Raw genomic sequence first — 19,660 nt, forward strand, 5'->3', positions numbered from 1 at the left:
GCGATTTTTTCAATTATTTCAAGGGGTTATTAACAGGGCTGGCCGCCGTCAGAGAGCGCATACAAGCAGACACACGTCGGGGGATTATTAACTGCTCAAATTACTTGAGCCCTCATTCGCAAAACGGCTGTCTAGGGCCACAGTGTCATTTTGTCGCGGACGACGACGCAGCAAACAGGATAAGCGGCATTCCTCACCGTCTTCCCGCATGAGTTCAGAGGTAAGAGCGTCTGTCTCAGGCTGAACTGACAGCGTGGCTCGCCAGACCAGGCGTAGGCTCGCTTTAATCTGAGTACACACCACCAAATCAGGAGAAAGACAGATGGAGGGTGAGGGCGTGCGTGAGTATGAGTTTCAGTCTGGCAAGGCCTTTGTTTTTTTTTGGGGTGGTTTTTTTTTGTTGTTTTTTTGACAGTAATTTCCTGCATCATGTTACGTGTGTGTGTGTGTGTGTGCGTGTGTGTGAGTGTTGCAGAGGTAAGCTTTCACTTACACACTTACGACGTTGAATGACTTAACGTCGCACGTTGCTGTGCCAACAGAAACTTATTTCTCACCACGATTAGAGCTCTTAACAGCTTTCGCTGTTGGTTCGGCAAAACAATCAGTTACTCGAGTCTCAGCTTTGCAACGTCTGTTCACTTCCAAGCACTTGCTTGTTATATTTTGTTTATACAATTTAATGTTACACATTGACCGGTATGAGAACATAACATAAACTTGATGAGAGAAATATGAGAGCAGGAATAAATAAAATGGGAAATTTTCAGAAATTGAAGTTAAAAAACAGTTACAGCAACCAGTAATTTCTTTGCCTTTCCTTGTAACTTGCCATTGTCTCTACATTAGTGTTGGTTTTTAATGGCTCTCTGGCTGTGAAGCACATGGTCCTAGAGGGCTGCATGCTATTGCACTGCCTTTCATTACTCAGAGGAGCAGCAATTCACAGCCATGATTAACTGTATGTCATGGTGTATGACTTGTTTAATCACAACAGCTATTGTGTTACAGAATACAGGTATCCATGCAAACACAGTGCGAAAGCCTAATTAACATTCTGATTACAGAACAAACAAGCTAATTAAGAATTCACAAACACACAGGGCATTCAAGAACTCTTTCATATAGATGTAGCGATAGAACCACAAAACCACAAAACCACTGGAATTTTTTGTTTCATCACAGTTTCAAGCTTTCGAGCAGTTTCTGCAACTACATACCAGTATATGAGTATGTATGTGTGTGTATTTGTGTGTGTTTGAGTGCTCTTGTGCTCTCTAGCACACTCATCCTCTCTTGCGTGTGCATATGTGTGTCTTCCAGCATGCTCGGTCTCTTTTCTCTCTGTGTGTGTGTGTGTGTGTGTGTGTGTGTGTGTGTGTGTGTGTGTGTGTGTGTGTGTGCACGCACTTCCTTGTGTGCATAGAACAGTAATCCCGGATCAGCAAGCACAATGTCCCGAGTATAACGCGTGATGTCAACTGTGTAGTCACCTGCTCTTACAATGCAGTGCCATTCAGTCCCTATATTCCCAGCCAGCAAAAGTGCTCCCATGCGTGGGTCCCCTCTCTCTCTACTCCTCCTCTCCACACTTGCACCTAGCTCCCAGCCGCAGCAGTGAGACCCTCTGAACAAGTGGGACAGTGGTCCGCTTCTGATCCAGCTCCTGCTAACAGCAGACTGTGTTGACATTCTAGCTAAACATTTGCTAGGTAAACATATCTTTGAACCGGACCTGGGTGTGGGCAGGCAGGGCGGTGGTAAGCACTGGCCAGACTCTGACAGCTCCGTGTCTGGGATTCATCGCTGTGCAGTGGTGCCCCATGGAGGGACTGGAGGACCCGCGGCATGCCCTGAGGGGCCTGAACGGGAGGCTGAGGGCGTTCCTGGAGCATGTGGCGCAGCTGCAGCAGGCCAACGGCAGGCTTCAGGAGCAGATCACTGAGCGGGGCCATGGGAACGTGCTGACAGGCCGGCAATGGAGTTCCCGGGAGAGGAATGTGGAGGAGCTCCGAGCTCAGGTCAGATCTATAAGACTTGACTTCATACACATGTGCACGCGTGCACACACACACACACACACACACGAATGTATACAAACGTGACAATAACAATTTCAAGACAACAAAAGTGTGAAAACCAAATGAAACTGAGATATTGTATATAATTCGATGAACTGGCAGGAAGGAAGGTGCTGAGTAAACAGTGCAGCGTGAAGAATACATAGCATGCTTCCTGTGAAAAGAAAAAAGGGAAAGACCTAGGAATAAGTCCCAGAATGCTGCTACGGCAACCACAATAACAAAACAAGGCTAATCCTATAATGTTAGTATAATGCTAGAGCTCAGGTTTCACATTAGCTACATTACTATGAAAGCAAAAGAAAAGGTTCTCAATACACTAAGCTGACCTAACCACAAAACCAAAATACATGTACATGTCTGGCAGCATTGTGTAGATAATAAGGGTCCTATGTGAAAACGTATGCCTGAGACCTGTTCCTTTCCTCAGGCAATTCTACATAAGATCCTCATTACCTAAACTAGACAAGATGAGCAGTAGTTAGAGTGGAGACTGAGGTGAGGAGATGCAATATAAACACACATACAGCCAATGAGAAGCACCAGATACACGCCCACTGTATACGCACGCATGCACACGCACTTGTACACACACAAACGCAAATTTATACACTGCCATATGAAGTCACACCACTTGCACAGACAGACGCTATGGACAAAAATACCATATTGTAATTATATTGCTATATATCTTGCAATATGTCATTTAAGTCATTGGTAAGCATGTGATGTGAACTGATAATAGACTGGCCTGCCTTACATTCACCAAAATTATTTATGATTATGAAATTGGGAGAATGCCACTATCCATAAAAGCACTCCAGAAAACCTCATGGGAATGCTTATAGCACACTGTTAAAAATGTCTTGTTAACAGGCTCATTGGCATTGCTTCAATAGTATCAGTATTGTGCATATTGAGAAACCAAAAAAACAGTACCAAACGATATATCGTTCATCCTTGGATGAACCCAATCCCAGAGAACTTTTGTTCAAATGTCACTGCTTTGTTGAGTGAAGACAAGACAAGCCTATCCCCTCACCAAACAAACCTTCTTTCTGTTTAACTAAACATATTCAAGACTGTGAACATGTCCAAAGCTTCAGAAACATCAAGCAAAGTATTTTTTTCAGTTGTTTAGGTTTGTTTGAAAAAAGAATAACACAAAACCACATTCTCCATTGATTTGACCCAATGGAAAATTCCAGAGCGAGTTCTAGCATGGAAAGTTAACATCTTTAATTGGAAATACTTTTTTTTTTTTTCACGAACCACTCCTTGTTAATATAGTGTGAAAACAAAAGTTAAGACTCTGCCATTTGTTAAAGTATGCTACATCCAGGGGTAGTCTACACTGTCTACAGGCCACGGTAGAACATCAAACTAAATGTCAGCGTATGTTCCTACACACTAGCTGTGCCCTTACTTGTATCATATCAAAATGCAGCCTTTAATGTAGTACGCCTGATTTATGCAGATCAAAGTAATTTACGATTACTGGTTCACGTGAGTTTTTTCACGGTTGGAAAATCTGAGACAGGTCACGAGACCCGAATATGTCAGAAGAAGAAAAAGAGTGTTGATCTAGAGAAGTGCAGCCTTTGGTAATATCAGTGGAGGTGCTTTGGCCAGTGGGTTGGTGTCATATCGCACGAGTCATATCAGTCTTATCTTGGGTTCTTTTCTGAATCTGTTAGATGTTTAATATAACAAAATTTTGGAATTGTACAAGCATTTTCAGTAGTTTACAGTGTTACCTTGGAAATTTAACACGCTTAATCCAATTTAGTAATTTTACCCTTAATCTAGTAAGAGGCTTTAAAAACAGGTATGTATTAGCAGGGACAAAAGTTAAGGTTATTGTGGTTACCTGCAGGATATAAATTTACATAAATGTTTATTGTGTGTGTGTGTGTGTGTGTGTGTGTGTGTGTGTGTGTGTGTGTGTGTGTGCGTGCACATATGTAATCTCTCTTTATGCCTTTGCATTCTCAGATTAATCGGACCCTAATGGAAAATGCTAAATTGGTTCTGACCTCTGATAACATGAAATCCAGCATCGCTCAGATGCAGAGCAGGTTGGTGCCTTTGAACAAACTGCACCACACTGATGGACTGCAGTGAAGAACCAGAGGCATGTGCTGTCTGGATGGACATGACTGGAAAACAAGAACAAAGCAAACGATTCATGCAAAATAAAAAGTTCACTTCTATGAGTGCGTGTGCATGTGTGTGTGTGTTTCTCAATGTGTATGTGTGTGTGTGTTTTGGTTTGCAGGTGTGAGGTAGAGGAGAAGCTACAGAAGCGTATAGAGCAGCAGGTGTTAGGGTTGAGGCAGAGGAAGGCAGACATCGAGCTGGCCAACAGTCTTCTAAAGAAACAGCTAACCTCCTCTGAACAAGAGCTACAGACCATGCAGGAAGAACAGGAGGTAGAGACTGTGCGTGCGTGTGTGTGTGTACACATGCTTGTGTGTGTGTGTGTGTGTACTGGTCTTCCTTGCTCCTACTTGTCTGTCAAGTAAAATCATAAAATCATCAACAGCTGCCTATGTATAAGAAACCTGGGGTAACCTCATTCTTTCAGTGTTTACCTGGCACTTAATGCTTTTTAAATCTTTTTTTTTTGCATGAGTGACATTCAGTACATGCCACTATCCTAAAAAAAAAAGCCGATCTGTGCCTGCTTCCTGACCTTGAAAGCAGGGCAATGCCTGGAAGACAATGGCTTCATTTAGATGATTTCTATTACTAAAGAAACCATTGTTTTCCAGGTGCTGAAGGTGTTATGTGGTATTCAGCAAGTTATGACTTCTCCACTCTGTGTCTCAGTCGGACACCCTAAGCATCATGTCTGCACTCTTGCTGAATAGTTATCAAGCTCCACCCTCTCTCACACACACATGCACACAGCCGCCCACGCGCCAAACCCTTCTACCCTGAGCTGCAGTATGTGGGACTTCCTCGTGGCATCATCCCTCTGGCATTACGGGGCTTTCTGGACCTCTCACTGGTTCACTCTAACTTCCCTTGCCACTGCTTCATGCTGTTTGTCCTAAAACCAGTTTTAAATTCTCCTTGTCTCCCCTCTTCTACTTTCTCTCCCCCCACCTCTGTCCCCCCACCTCTCCCTCTGTGTCTCCCCCCACCTCCCTCCCTCTCTCTGTCTCTCTCTCTCCCTCTCTCTCTCTCTCTCTCTCTCTCTCTCTCTCTCTCTCTCTCTCTGAGGCAGAGGGAGCTGTTTCTGCTGCAGCAGCAGGCAGCAGTCGAAAGCGACGCCGTGCTTGCGCAGGCCGCTGCATGGGAGGATGGCAGAGGCATGGAGCTCCCGCGCATCAGCACGCAGCGCGAGTACTCCGGCCCAGCTCCCGGCACCCCTGGCTCAGCTGCGCACCCAAATCCAGCCCCAGGCTCCAGGCCTGCGTCGCAGACCCACACCAGGAAGGACAAGGGCAGCCCCAATGGAGACGCACCGCCACAGGTATGCGGACAGATGATTTTCTCTTCTCTCTATCTCCCTGTCTGTCCTCCAATCACTGCTCCAGGCAGGGCGGACACTAGCCATGGCACTGCAGTGCTATGCAGGTGTGTGTGTGTGTGTGTGTGTGTGTGTGTGTGTGTGTGTGTGTGTGTGTGTGCTTGTGGAGAGAGAAGGCCGTTTAGGAACATAATTAGAATGCTTGGCCCATCCCATGATTGCATTGTGCTGATGTTATAATGGTTGTCCTTTTCTCTCTCTCACACGCGTGCACACACACACTCTTTCTTAGGCTGATTTATTTCCTGGCAGCAGGCCTTCTGTCCCTCCCTGAGATCTAGCAGCTGTCAGCAGCATAGCCACTGGCGTAATGCTATAGTACCAATAACAGTGAAAGCGCAGACAACACCCTTGGCTCTTAGCTGCACGCAAGATACTGCGGCTATGTTTCTTACGGCTTACAGTAGACTTTGTACACACATGCTTTTAGTCGACACGCTGGACCTCGGACCATAAAATATGGTCCATCTTGATCTTCAAGTTGCTTGCATACAGAGGTCTTAAAATAAGTCCCAGTTCTGCTTAAATGTGTGTGTGTGTGTGTGTGTGTATCAAAGAAGCATCTGATATAAAGACAATGTGCAATTTGATACTCTGCAAATTTGATAAGGGATTGCTCGACATGGTTACAGTGGTATAGGGTATGACTGGTTAAAAGTAAGAGTACGTATAGGTTAAGGTTAGGGGTAGGTTTAAAGATAAGCTATTTTGGTTCAGCTTGAGAGTAGTTATGTTTGCTTCAGTTGAAGTGTGTGGTAAGTTGTCTTTGGACTATACGTGTGTAGATTGTGCCTCTCTCTGTCTCTGTATGTATGTGTGTGTGTGTGTGTGTGTTCAGGTGAGACAAGGTAACAAAACCTTGCAGGAGGCGAGGGCGGAGCTTACAGAAGTCCGAAAACGCTGGCATAGTTTACAGGTGGAGATGGAATCTTTACATGCCCTGGTATGTATACACACACACACACACACACACACACACACATTGAAAACAGTAGATACACACACAAACACACACACACACGCATGCACACCCACGCACTCCCATTGTCCTGTTCTCACACATACACGAACATGTACGTTCAGTAAATAAACACAGACATGTACCAACACCCACATTCAAAACAGTGAACACACGCACAGACAAAGGGTGTGGAAAACATAATGCAAGCGCACCATGAGAAAGTAAGTTTGAATTAATTAAATCTGAATTTCAAAGGTACCCGCATAGGTCAGAAATAACAAGCTCAATAGCACTCAGTGTCAATGTCAATAAACTTCAGACATGTCAGAGAGGTTCACCTGGCAGTGATCTGGCACATGCGTTTTTGAAGCAGCTTGAGATAACTATCAATGTTCCAGAGAGGCAAAATGTTTGGTTATAAAAGCACTTTCCCCTTTCAGAGAAAGGAAAAGGACATCTTCAGGTCACAACGGTTGTCATTTGGGGTGTGGATCGCCCTGCGTGGTACTATAAATAGCGATGCGTTTTGCAGATGCAGATGCACCGATGGTGCAAACACTGTTACTCTGTGTTTCCTTATTCCTGGTTGACAATAAGCCCATACATGCTGGAAACAAACCCAAGCTGTGCAGGGATAATTGTAAGATTGCAGATCAAGGGTCACTGGTCTCGCATTTCTTGCGTAAGATGCTTTTGGGAAAGCCAGACTGTAGGCCACTTCAAATGCTCATACTATGAGTCACTGGCTGTTTGAAAATGTTTGCTTTGAAAACCTAAAAAACAGAATGAATAGGTGGTAATAATGAAAGTTGCTGGCTTTCTGCAGCTGTGTGTATCTGGACCTGCATGGATTCAGGAGAGCACACACATGCGCGCACACACACCCAAGACACAAAATACACATGACAAAATACAGAAAACAGTCCAGACACATGCACAAACACACTACGTCTAAACAAATGCACCCCCCCCCCCCCCCCCACACACACACGTTAAAGCCCGTTTTCCCTGCACAGGAGCGCGGTCTCCAGAGCTCCCTGCTCCACACACAACACCACTACTCCCTGCAGCTGCGCGACCTCTCCCACTCCGTGCACGACTTGGAGGTGGAGCTGGAGGGCATGCGTGATGGGCTCGCTGTGCAGAGGCAACAACACAGCCAGCTGCTCAACACAAAGATGAAGCTGGAGAGAGAGATCGCCACCTACAGGAGACTGCTGGAACATGAGGAGGGCAGGTGAGGCCGTATGATGGCAGTGCTTAGAAAAGGAACGAAAAGGGAAGTTGCTATTAATGCCCAAAAGCCAGTAGGGATCTCTTAATGATTAAAAAAAAAAACTCTTAGGGATCGTTAAGGTACATAACTTGCTCCTGAAGATAAAAAAACAAAACAAAAAAACACATTATGTTTATGCACGCACACACACAGACACACGCTCTATTGTACTCAATCTAGCTTCAGATCTTTTGTAACACACAAGGCATGTGGTTATAGAAAGATATAAAGGCATGTGTGTTCTTTTGGTGTCTTTTCATGAGTGTAAAACGTTTTGCGAAAACCACAACACTGGTGCAATAAGTCTAGTAAGTGCACATCATTAACCAACGAGATTTCATTGTGCTGTTAGCCTTTATGGACTATGCATTATGGCTGTAGGACCAAGGGGGTTCCGTACGAGAAATGCTGTAAAATCTGAAGGGTGTAAAAAGTGTTGGCTCGTGCACATTTTCTGCTTTTGTTGCTATCGGCATACAGAAGAACTGCTGTGGTAATGGTCTACAGTCTAGCAGGGCAGGGGTTGAGTTCACACACCGCTTAGACTGAGGTATGATCCCTGGCCAATTTCTCTCTCCTTCTCTCTCTTTCTAGATTTCTGGGTGTGGGTGGTCAGACACAGAAACTGAGACCTTGGCGAGGGTCCACCCCATTGCTTCTGCAGAATGGTTTGTGTAACGGGTCCGAGGAATGTGTCTCCCAGGCCGCCTTCCCTGGGAAATCAGCCAGTCATGGCCAGACACAGACCCAGGAAGGCAGCCTCGTCATTCTCACAGGTCTTCACAAAACAAACACATATAGACACATATTTCAGTATAGCACTTTTAATGTCACAATGAATAAATACATAAGATTGTGCGTTGCTCTTATATATAATATATATATATACAATATATAAACTCACTGAGAATCATCTCATACATATGTATCTTATATGTATACAAATGTACACATTTGCACAAATTAAGTGATCTCTCTCTCTCTCACACACACACACACACACACACTCGATGCCTAACATGAAGTCCTTATATCTGTGGGTATTTATGTTTTACTTCCAGAGCCCATACAGAATAAAGGTGGGAAAATTTGCACAGTAAAGACTCAGGAGATTCTGGAGGGCAATGTGGTGCGAGAGAGTGCAGAAGGGCACGGGCGAGTGGAGTGAGTGACGGCACACTCTACCACTATAAAACACTCTCTACCCATCACCACACTCACTACCCATCACCACACTCTCCCACTATAAAACACTCACTACCCATCACCACACTCTCTACCCATCACCACACTCTCCCACTATACCACACTCACTACCCATCACCACACTCTCCCACTATAAAACACTCACTACCCATCACCACACTCTCTACCCATCACCACACTCTCCCACTATAAAACACTCTCTACCCATCACCGCACTCTCTACCCATCACCACACTCTCCCACTATAAAACACTCTCTACCCATCACCGCACTCACTACCCATCACCACACTCTCCCACTATACCACACTCACTACCCATCACCACACTATCTACCCATCACTACACTCTCCCACTATAAAACACTCTCTACCCATCACCGCACTCTCTACCCATCACCACACTCTCCCAATATACTGCACTCTCTACCCATCACCACACTCACTACCCATCACCACACTCTCCCACTATACCACACTCACTACCCATCACCACACTCTCTACCCATCACCACACTCTCCCACTATACCACACTCACTACCCATCACCACACTCTCTACCCATCACCACACTCTCCCACTATAAAACACTCGCTACCCATCACCACACTCGCTACCCATCACCACACTCGCTACCCATCACCACACTCACTACCCATCACCACACTCTCCCACTATACCACACTCACTACCCATCACCACACTCTCCCACTGTAAAATACTGCATTACCCATGACTGCACTCATCCCACTGTAAAACAAAATTACATTATTTATCACACTTAAAAAAAAACTACACCAACTTGACACTATACTTATCAGAATTGATAGCACTACATGGTCAAATATCACATCTGCTGTTGTGTACAATTGTGTGTGTGTGTGTGTGTGTGCGTGCGTGTGTGCGCAACAGAACGGAGAAGATCGATAAGGTCATCAAACAGTGGGAGGGTTCATTTTTCAAAGGCAACCCGAAGCTGAGGAAGAAATCAGTGTCTCTGCGATTTGACCTGCACATGGCTGTAGCAGACGAGGGCTGTGGCCAGACCAGTCAGGACAGCCTCCCAGATGTAGAGGTTCGCCTCGTCATGAGACGCTGCAGGAGCATCCCCTCCATAACGCAGTGACCTCGCAATCACACTCCGCCCTTGCTGCGATGATGACCCCACGTTTCCCTCTAGCTGCAAAAGTTTTTTTTTTTTCTTTTCTGGATGGCTCAATATGATGACATCACTGTGTTTACATTAAAGACTTTTAGCGTCTGGGAGGAATAATGTTAATAATGAGCTGAGTGCCACAGATTTGCACATTTGTTCAGAAGCGTTTGCACCACATGTAATTTAAAATGAATATTTTGTCCTTAACTTCAGACATGAATGGCAAACCATAGTTCCAAACAGAAGCTTCTATATAAAAGTGTTAAAAGTTCACTGTGATGAATTGTGAAATGAAACAAACATTAGACTTTTTTTGGATAACTTTGGTCTAGGGCAGTCTGACGAAAAAGGTCCAGTAGAATGCAGCTGGGGAGGAGATACGTCATTTATAATTCAGAAGAGAAGGGAAAGCTTTCATTTGATTTCCACTTGAAAGCACAGTGTACAGAGGGGCAGTAAGTTAGCGTTACTGCAGCTACTGCTGATATTCTGAGGCTGTCCATCCATACAGCTCACAGCCGTTAGTGCAAAACAAATTGTGTTACTGACGTTGATGCAAAGAACTACTCTGGCTGCCACCATGATCCACTTTCAAAACCTCACTGCAGGACAAAAGCTGAGCTGACTCGAAATCCTCACTGCAGTAGAAGAATTTTAAAAAATTTCTGCTCCCTTCTGAAAAAGACAGAGAAATCAAATTTTTCACCTCAGTGGACCCTATGATAAGTGTGGGCATTCGATTTCTGCGAGCATGCTTCAGCATGCCAGAGCTGAGTGGTGTGCTAAGAAGAACTGCTTGCTAAGCGAAATGCAGCAGCCATATTCAAAATCAGATTTATAAGGAGTCATAGTGACATCCTCTCACTGTTCACCGCTATCTGCCCTTTGGTTTACTGGATAAGGTTAAATGCAGATCCATCGAGCGTATCCGGTAATGTAGGCTTGGATAAAGAAGGGGCTGTGTATACAAACACTGTTAATGCCTTTATATGAATAGCAATGTAATCTTCATCTCCACGATTAAAGGGTAAACCAACAGATGTTTAGTGTGTGCACATTTGAAACGTCTTCCAAACCCGTGTAGATTAAAAGAGCCGTGATTACTATGTTTTACATGACTAATACAAAAAAGCTAATATTTAAAAGCTAACAGTGACTAAATAATATATGCTGCAGTAGTTTTATATTTGATTTCATTTGGAATCAGAATGTAGCCTGAACCAACAGCCTGAACACCAGGTGGAATTCAGCTGAACTGTAGTTTCAAACAGATCTTTAGTGGGAATGTTATGTCTGTGATTTTGTTTCTTTGTGTTCATTTTTCAAAATGAGTTTGAATTTCTTTGAAAGCCAGCTGTCAAAATCAGTGATTAGTCAATGTACTTACATGCTCTGTAATATCCATGTGAGCCAAGGTTTGGTAAGGTAGGCTGGAATAGGATGCAATGACATCTTTGCTGGTTTCAAATGCACCTTGAACTCTTTGACATAATGAATTGTCTTTTTATTTGCTTTTTTTTTTTTTTTTTGGTAAAATGTGTATTGTTTTCTGATTCTTATCAATTCAATGAATATTGTAACCTAATATATTCCAAAATTATTAATTTGTGAAATATTTGGCTGATGCTATGACGAGTGCTAAAATAAAGCTGTCATTAACACTAGCATTAAATGCCCTATCAGTATATTCTAAGAGCTAGTATAAATTGACATTGATATATCTCACAGAGAGTTAATGTACCTTATAATGAAAAGAAACTACAGTACAATAACATCATGGGACTCAGTCTAGTTCTTGGTAAGTGTTGTTTATTGCTGGTAATATTTATAAGTATAATAAACCAGATCAGCATAGCATGACATCTGGTTCCACTAAAACACCAGAATAAAACACGTCATTCTAAACTGTTGAGGTTTTCATAAAAAAAATTATATATATATATATATATATATATATATATATATATATATATATATATATATATATATATTTAAAAAAAAATATATATATATATATATAATGTGTGTGTGTGTGTGTGTGTGTGTGTGTGTGTGTTTAAGCTATGACATTATTATGGACATACAGTCGATTAGTAAACTTCATTGTTTTGTTTTTTTTCTCTCTCTCTCTCTGTCTCGCACACGGAGCAGGTTCACAGGTATCAAAGTATAAAGGCACAGATACGCCTCTACGGCTGTACAGGTTAAGATGTGTAAGGAGAGCCAGAGGCACACTAGCGTTCAGATGAATGCAGACCGAAATAAAAACGGACACACTGCCCTCTTGTGTCGTGTCCTGGACCTAAGCAATAAGACAAAGCTATAATATTGTTATTTCTGAAGTAGTCATTAAAGAAAGTCATTATTGGTTAAAATAAAATATTTATAAAGTTTTTAGAAAATGTTTTGATCTGTAAGCTGTTGTGGAATTGCACAAGTGAACGCAAGCCTACTACAACACTTTTAACAGATCGAAGACATGGTCCTCTTCTGAAGATGTGGGTCTATATCAAGTTCCACCATGTAAAAAAACCAAAACAAAACAAAAAAAACCCCAAACTTTTTTACACAAAGTACAACGTGTTTACTCAAAAAAGGTAATTTAGTCCTTTGCACTTAGAGCATTTAAGCGCTGGTTTCTCACGCACTGCACTTCAACCATCTGCGTTTGCACCCTGACCTCTGATAAGATAAACACGTGCATTAGGGACAGAGGCCATTTGGCCCCCCTCCCCGCCCACGGCGCGCTGTATTCCCCACACCAGAATGCCATATTATAGTAATAGAGCTATAGCTGCTCTATATTGTGTCAATGTGCTAAGAGAAGATGAAAGATGAATAAAAAGAAACACATTACATAACTAGGATAATGATAACAATTAAGGGGTAAAACTGTAACACATTACATACATTAATTTTCATTAATTAACTTTTCTAAATATAAAGTTCTCCATATTTTTTAAAATGTAGCTTTGATTTAAGTTCTATTGTAACGCTGAGCGGTAAGGAAGCGGACGCATGTACGGTGGAGAAAGAGATTTATTCAGGGAAAATCCAGAATCAGAGTCGTTATAACAGTCCAGGGTCATTGAGCCAACACGGAGAGCACGAAGATACATGACATACGAGACAAGGGCTAGGATACACGAGTAACTAAACACACGGAAGCACACAGGAGAAGCAGCCTATAACAGACCAGGAAACACGGAGGCACAAAGAATACGAAGGAGTACAAAGAAACAACCATCAAACACATTCAACCATCAACGAACAGCCCCGACCAAGGCACACAACATGGTTACATGAACCAAAGGTAGAAACGAGGGACAGGTGCAAGCAATCAAACGAGGTATGGAGAAAACGAAACTAAGGCATGGAACCAAGGTACACAAGACAGGGAACTATGGAGAGACGAAAACTGGGAAACGGGGAACGCTCTGGTCTGCGAACGTGACATATACATTATCTGAGTCATATCTTAGCTGACAGCACTCTCTTGCTTGGATAGTATTTTATTAATAATTTATTATTTTAATATTTAATATATAGATAATATCTGTTTAAGAGGTATTAGAATAAAACAACAACAACAAATAAACACTGGATGACCTCCAACTTTTTTTCAAATATATTTTGTAAAATGTATGAGCCCTTTTCTAAAAAGCTTTGCCATAAAAATCTCCACGACTACAAAGTGTCTTGCTGACAGTATGCCTGATCCTTGCTGGACAACCACCTGTCTGCCCAAGCATCTGTTTGATCTATCATGCCCTATCTCTAACATCTCACACCAGGCTTACTCACAGGAGGCTTGGACCTGGGTTTTTGAAAAGCTGCTCTGTGAGAACGGCTGTTGTAAAAAGCAATATATAAATAAGCTGGGATTGATTTATATTTACACAGACTAAATATTAAAACTTGCAGGTTTATATTTTTCCACGTTGTGCTTTTGGGACGTATAGTTTTGACATTAACTTGATGTCGCACATGGTTTCTAGTGCTAGTTCCAGGTGATAGCAAGGCTTGTTTTTAATTATACAAGTTATACAAATATACATTCTTATACATAGCCATTTACAGCTTAACACATCCTTCCATTCAGGTGTTATTTCTGAGAAGTGCACAATCGCAAAAGGAAAGAGAATGTGAAAGTCACTGCAAAAAGCAAGCACAGCTGAATTTTCTCAAGACGTGAGATTTGAAGGCTGCACACTCGACACTGCTGAAAGAGGGTTTATATTTGTCTTCAAAATGACTCACGGTATGTGATAATGAAATGTTTTAACATTTGGTGTTGCTGATTGGTATATGCATAATACATGACCATTTAAATCTTGTAAATATGTGTTGCTGTGTGTTATGTGTTTAGGTTATGTCTACTTAATGTACTGTTACTTTCTGCTCATGTTTGGTGCATTCATCATTTGCAGCGCTGATCAAATTCTTTGTCATGGTAATTGGGAATACTATGAATTTCCATGAGACCTTTGTGGAGCATCTCAAACTATCCTCGAACCTCACAAAAGTGTACTTGCAGATTTCTGCAGTTAAATTTAAGCCTCTGCCTATTTTATGTTTAAAATGTTTAAATTAAAATATATGTAGTAGAAATAATATTTATGTGACAGAATGTTTTACCATCACTGAATTCATTGCATAATTTACTTTAATTACTAAACACATATTTTAAACCAGTACCATAATGTGTATTCAGGATTTGAAATTGGTCTGGAGAACATGTACATTTCTGCCCCATATTGCACAGAAACAGCTTACTACATATTGTATAGCATAGAAAATGTCTGTCTTTTTGCAGGGGGTGTAAATGAATAGTACCAACTCTAAGAGCTCCAAGACATTGAGTGCCACGGTAACCTTCATCATCATTCTTCTTATTGTGGTTGGGATCCTGTTTGGGAAGCATTAGAACCTCCTTCCTCGAAGTCTTAATGTTAATCTATAAAATTCCTCCTGATTATATAAAAATAGGCATTCCATACAATGCATGGTATGCTTATGTGATTATCCTATAATTATAAAGTACTGTTTTACCTTTAATGCCTAAAATTGTCTACATCTACCTCCTGAGATTATTGTTCCTCCTGTAGCTACTCATGTGGATTACACTGTGTAAACTACCACATTTATTTGCATTAAAACTGCAGTTATTAGATTGAGAAGACAATGGACAGATGGAAGTTGAAGAGGATGTAACATACATTACATTACCTTGATAATGATAACAATTAAGGGTTAAAACTACACCTATAATATTTAATGCATAGATAATATCTATATTAAACTTAAATTTGCAACAAAATTAGAGGTGCAAGTTTATCACAAATTAGAGACAAAATCACATTCACTTAATATCCTCAATATATCATTGGATTAAATGTCCCTGCTTGGTTAATTGGTTAATAATTTTGTATACAGTCGATTCACAATGTATTCAGACACATTTACTTATACTCTTATCATATTATTATACTCTTTATTATATTGTGAATTTGATTAAAAAATCAAAGTACACTTAATTTTCCATAATGACAAAGTGAGTCTTTTGAATTTGTATTATAAATTAAAAAACTGAAATATCTTATTACAAAGGTATTTGGACCCTTTGCTGTGGTGTTCCAAAATGTTGTCAGGTGCATCCTCTTTGCTATAAGTATCCTTGAGATGTGTCTAGAACTCAGAATTGTTATGATTTTAATTGATTGGAATGGTACACATCTGGACCTATAAGGGCCCACAATTTACACTGCTTTGTCAGGACAAGAACCAAGCAATAAAATCCAAGTAACTGTCTGTGGATCTCTGTAATCAAATTGTGGCAATAAATAGTTCAGAGCATTTATATAAAACAATGTCTAAGGCTTAGAAACATCCCAGGATCACTGTGACCTCAATCATTGTGAAATGGAAGAATCTTGGCACAACTCTCCTAGTGTCCTTATTTTCATGGTTATCCTGTCTGCTGGATTTGTTTTGCTTCCGTGTTTAGTTTTCTCCGCCCTTGATTTGTAGCACCTGTGTCTTGTTAAATTCTTATTAGTACATGTATTTAAACCCTATATTGTTCCCTGTTTGCTTGGCTGGTCATTGTGTTAATCATAGCTGCTGTGTGTTATTCCTAACTTGTGTGTTAATTATAGCTGTTCAGGTTCTTACCTCGTGTTATTCTCTGCCTATTGTTCATGTTATCTAGCCCTAGTTCTCGTTAATGTTAGTTGTTCTTTAAAAGCACTGTGAAACTGCATGCTGATAGATCAGCCAAGCTTCTCATTCTACTATATGCTGATGATAATCAACTGATTATACCAATACTAGCAAACTTAGTACATGTATTTCTTATGTATTCGCAAAGTACAAGGGCAGTGGTAACTCAGTGATTGCAATGTTTGACTTGTAATCAGAAGGTTGCCAGTGCGAGCCTCACCCCTGCCAAGTTGCCACTGTTGGGCCCTTGAGTAAGACCCTTAGCTCAAAGTTGTATTCAGCTATGATTGTAAGTTGCTTTGGATAAAAGTGTCAGGTAAATGTAAGTATTGGTTTCATTGCATCAATGAAAATGCAGTGTGTTATTAATTTAGAATGTTCATGGGTTACAAAAAATTGTTCAGTTAACGTTTACTCATAGACTAGCAAAAGTAACTATATCTATGTGAAACGCAATATCTTAATTTAGGCTTTCCTTAAATACATACAGCCTGTATAGTTGGTTCTATGGTTACTAAATAATTCTGTATTCTGATTGTATCTCAGACTGAGAACCGGGATACATACTGCACATTATTTAAATAGGCATCGGATCTGGCTTGAAACTGGTTCAGTGTAGGTGATCATAAAGAAATATTTTAACATTGGGTGTTGGTCTTGGTGAAATCACACAACCCTTCACGGTTTCTGCCCATCTTCACAAACCTGCTATAATTTAAATTCGAGTTATTGGGCTACTGTTACCATCACACAACGCTGTTTGTGTTGTTTCATTCAGTCTGTCACCTCAGTAGGCAGGACTGGATATAGCTTGATGGCTAAAAATGAATTAAGAATGTTTTTCAAGGGGAGTCAACTTCAGTTGCCACAGAAAGTGGTTCAGCATTGTCATCAACCACTGAACCGGGGAGTGATGTTTCAGGTTTGGGAGTCTGCAGCTGTAATACTTATTCTAATAGCAGTCAATTGGTGAGATGAGTAAACCTAACCCAGTTAGCAAAGGAATGTTGAATCAATGTTGATTCATCGTTGGCCAGTTCAACACAGAACTGTTAAGTTCACATTGTATTATGGCATTGATTCACCACACATACAATTCTGCATTGAATCAACATTGAAAACCAGTTGAAATTACATAGTGAATCAACTATTATATAATAGTAATAGTAGTAACAAAAACAATAATACTAATAATAGTAATAGCAAATAATACTTATATTGCTATTCTCCAACTGCTAATAATAATAATAATAATAACAACAATGCCAATATAAAACACTTCGAGGGTTCCCTGTTAGAGGATGGTATGATCTGCGGGAATTCCAGAATTTACATGTGGTTTTGCATCAATGACAGTGTACAGGGTTTACCGTCTTACAGGACGCCTCCAGATAAGTTTAGTGCACTCAATTTACTAGTAAAAATTGTGAATTAAAGAAAAAGGAAAATATATGGTTTTAAAAGTAAACAGAGTTTCAGTAGGATTCTAATGCTCCTCAAACATTAATCAGTCCTGTGCATATTGTTATGCCCCTGGTCGGCTATAGTGCTCTCCGGGTCCAGTTCGGGATTTGAGTCTTCCTGCCTACCTTGTTACTGGCTCTGCCCTGCCTTAAGTGAATTCTATTGCCTTTATAAGGACCCTGCTGGAAGAAGAAGGAAGCTTGCCCAAGACCACTCTTGTGTCATCCTAGCTTGGTGTGGTTTTGCCTAAGTGTACAATTTGTTTGTTTATTTGTTTGTTTTTTTGGACTTGTCTGCGCATACCTTGTCTTTTGATATCCATAGTAATCATGTGTTTGTGCATGTCTAGAGCTGTAAGCATACACTGGACTCCACTTGTGTTGTACTCCTGTGATCTGCCTATAATTGTGATCCCTGTGTTGGAGTACATGTTCTAGTGTATGTGTATAGTTACTGATTGTAGGTAGTGGTGCCTTTTTGTTTGGGATCGGGATTATTGTCTGTTTATTGTCAGGGAGATAGTGTAGAATTGTATTTTATTTTTATCTTGTGGAGTGTAGTTATATGTGGTGTTTCTTTTGTTGTATGGGTTTTGTTTGTTATGTCGACATTCAACCACTCCAGAAGCTAATCAATGCATATATAATATCTGTGTTCACAATTCTTTATTCAATACACCAAGTTCCATTTAATCTACTAATCCTTTCTTTTGTCATCCCACATACCATTCCACTATTGGCTACCAGTCTTTCAACATCACATTGCTGTTGCGACCTCACCACCTAGACAGGGTCGAAAAACAATTCGGGCTTCATCCTCCATTTGTTTTTGTTGGTTCCCTCTTCTTCTTTGGGAGGTTTGCTGTTCTGTCCTTGGTTTGGTTTGGTCTTTGTTTGGCTGGTGTGTTTTTTTTGTTTTTTCTTTTTTGGGTTGGGGTGCCTTGTGATTCTGTGATTGTAGGCCATGTCCACTTTTGACTAGGAGATTACTGTTTGTCCTACTGTTGAGCAGTTCGTAAAATGTCATAAGGCTGACTTGCATTTAATAACTGACTTTTATGATGTGGCTGTGCCTTGTTCCACTTATAAGAGTAATATCAAATTGATGTTAGCTAACGATGGGGTGCCTTGAGGCAGATCTCCCAGTGTTGCCGCTAACTCTGCCCGGAGCGCAGAAAGAGCGGAGGCTGTGACTGGCTCGGCAGGCAGGTCAGGCATGGATCCTGGCAGGTATCAGTCTCCTGGAAGGGATCCTATGTTGGAAATAAGATTAAAAGTACTTGTGCTGGAAATCAAAAGACAGGAGCATGAGACAAACTACTCAGTGTGGGGATTTCAGGTGGAGGCTGATAAAGAGGTCACCTTAATGAGGATTGGAAAACGGGATTGGAAAAACCTGTCTCTCTTCCTCAGGAAATGGTCTCACCAGTGCCAATCTCTGCCACTCATGCCAGAGCTCCAGTTCCCATCTGTGAAGAAAATAAATGTATATCGCAAGGTGACTATAGACCCTGCGAATTGTTAAGTACCAACTGCTGAAGTTGAGACTGTCTTTAAGCCTTTTGAGTTCTCAGGAACCGTTCCGCTGACAGAAGGTGAGCAGAGCCACTTCATAACTATCCTGCAGAATACTGGGGCAGCCCAATGGTTTGTTTTGGACAGTATACTACCATTTTCAGAGTCATCATATTGTGGAAATGACGTACTAGTGCAAGGAATCGAACTTGGGGTATGTAGAGTTCCTCTCCATCATGTATAT

General features: G+C 41.3%; 1 protein-coding gene across 1 annotated transcript; it reads left to right on the top strand.

The window, feature by feature from the left end:
* Window positions 1–1,823: 1,823 nt before the first annotated feature.
* krt222 (keratin 222) lies at window positions 1,824–11,880 on the top strand. Its single transcript, XM_027027696.2, has 9 exons — window positions 1,824–2,021; window positions 4,077–4,159; window positions 4,360–4,513; window positions 5,314–5,562; window positions 6,458–6,562; window positions 7,597–7,817; window positions 8,451–8,632; window positions 8,918–9,020; window positions 9,973–11,880. The coding sequence occupies exons 1-9, from the start codon at window positions 1,824–1,826 to the stop codon at window positions 10,184–10,186; spliced, it is 1,509 nt and encodes a 502-aa protein (XP_026883497.2). The 3' UTR covers window positions 10,187–11,880.
* Window positions 11,881–19,660: the final 7,780 nt, after the last annotated feature.

Source organism: Electrophorus electricus, chromosome 21 (genome assembly GCF_013358815.1).
Source record: "Electrophorus electricus isolate fEleEle1 chromosome 21, fEleEle1.pri, whole genome shotgun sequence".
In the NCBI taxonomy this organism is placed as follows: Eukaryota; Metazoa; Chordata; class Actinopteri; order Gymnotiformes; family Gymnotidae; genus Electrophorus; species Electrophorus electricus.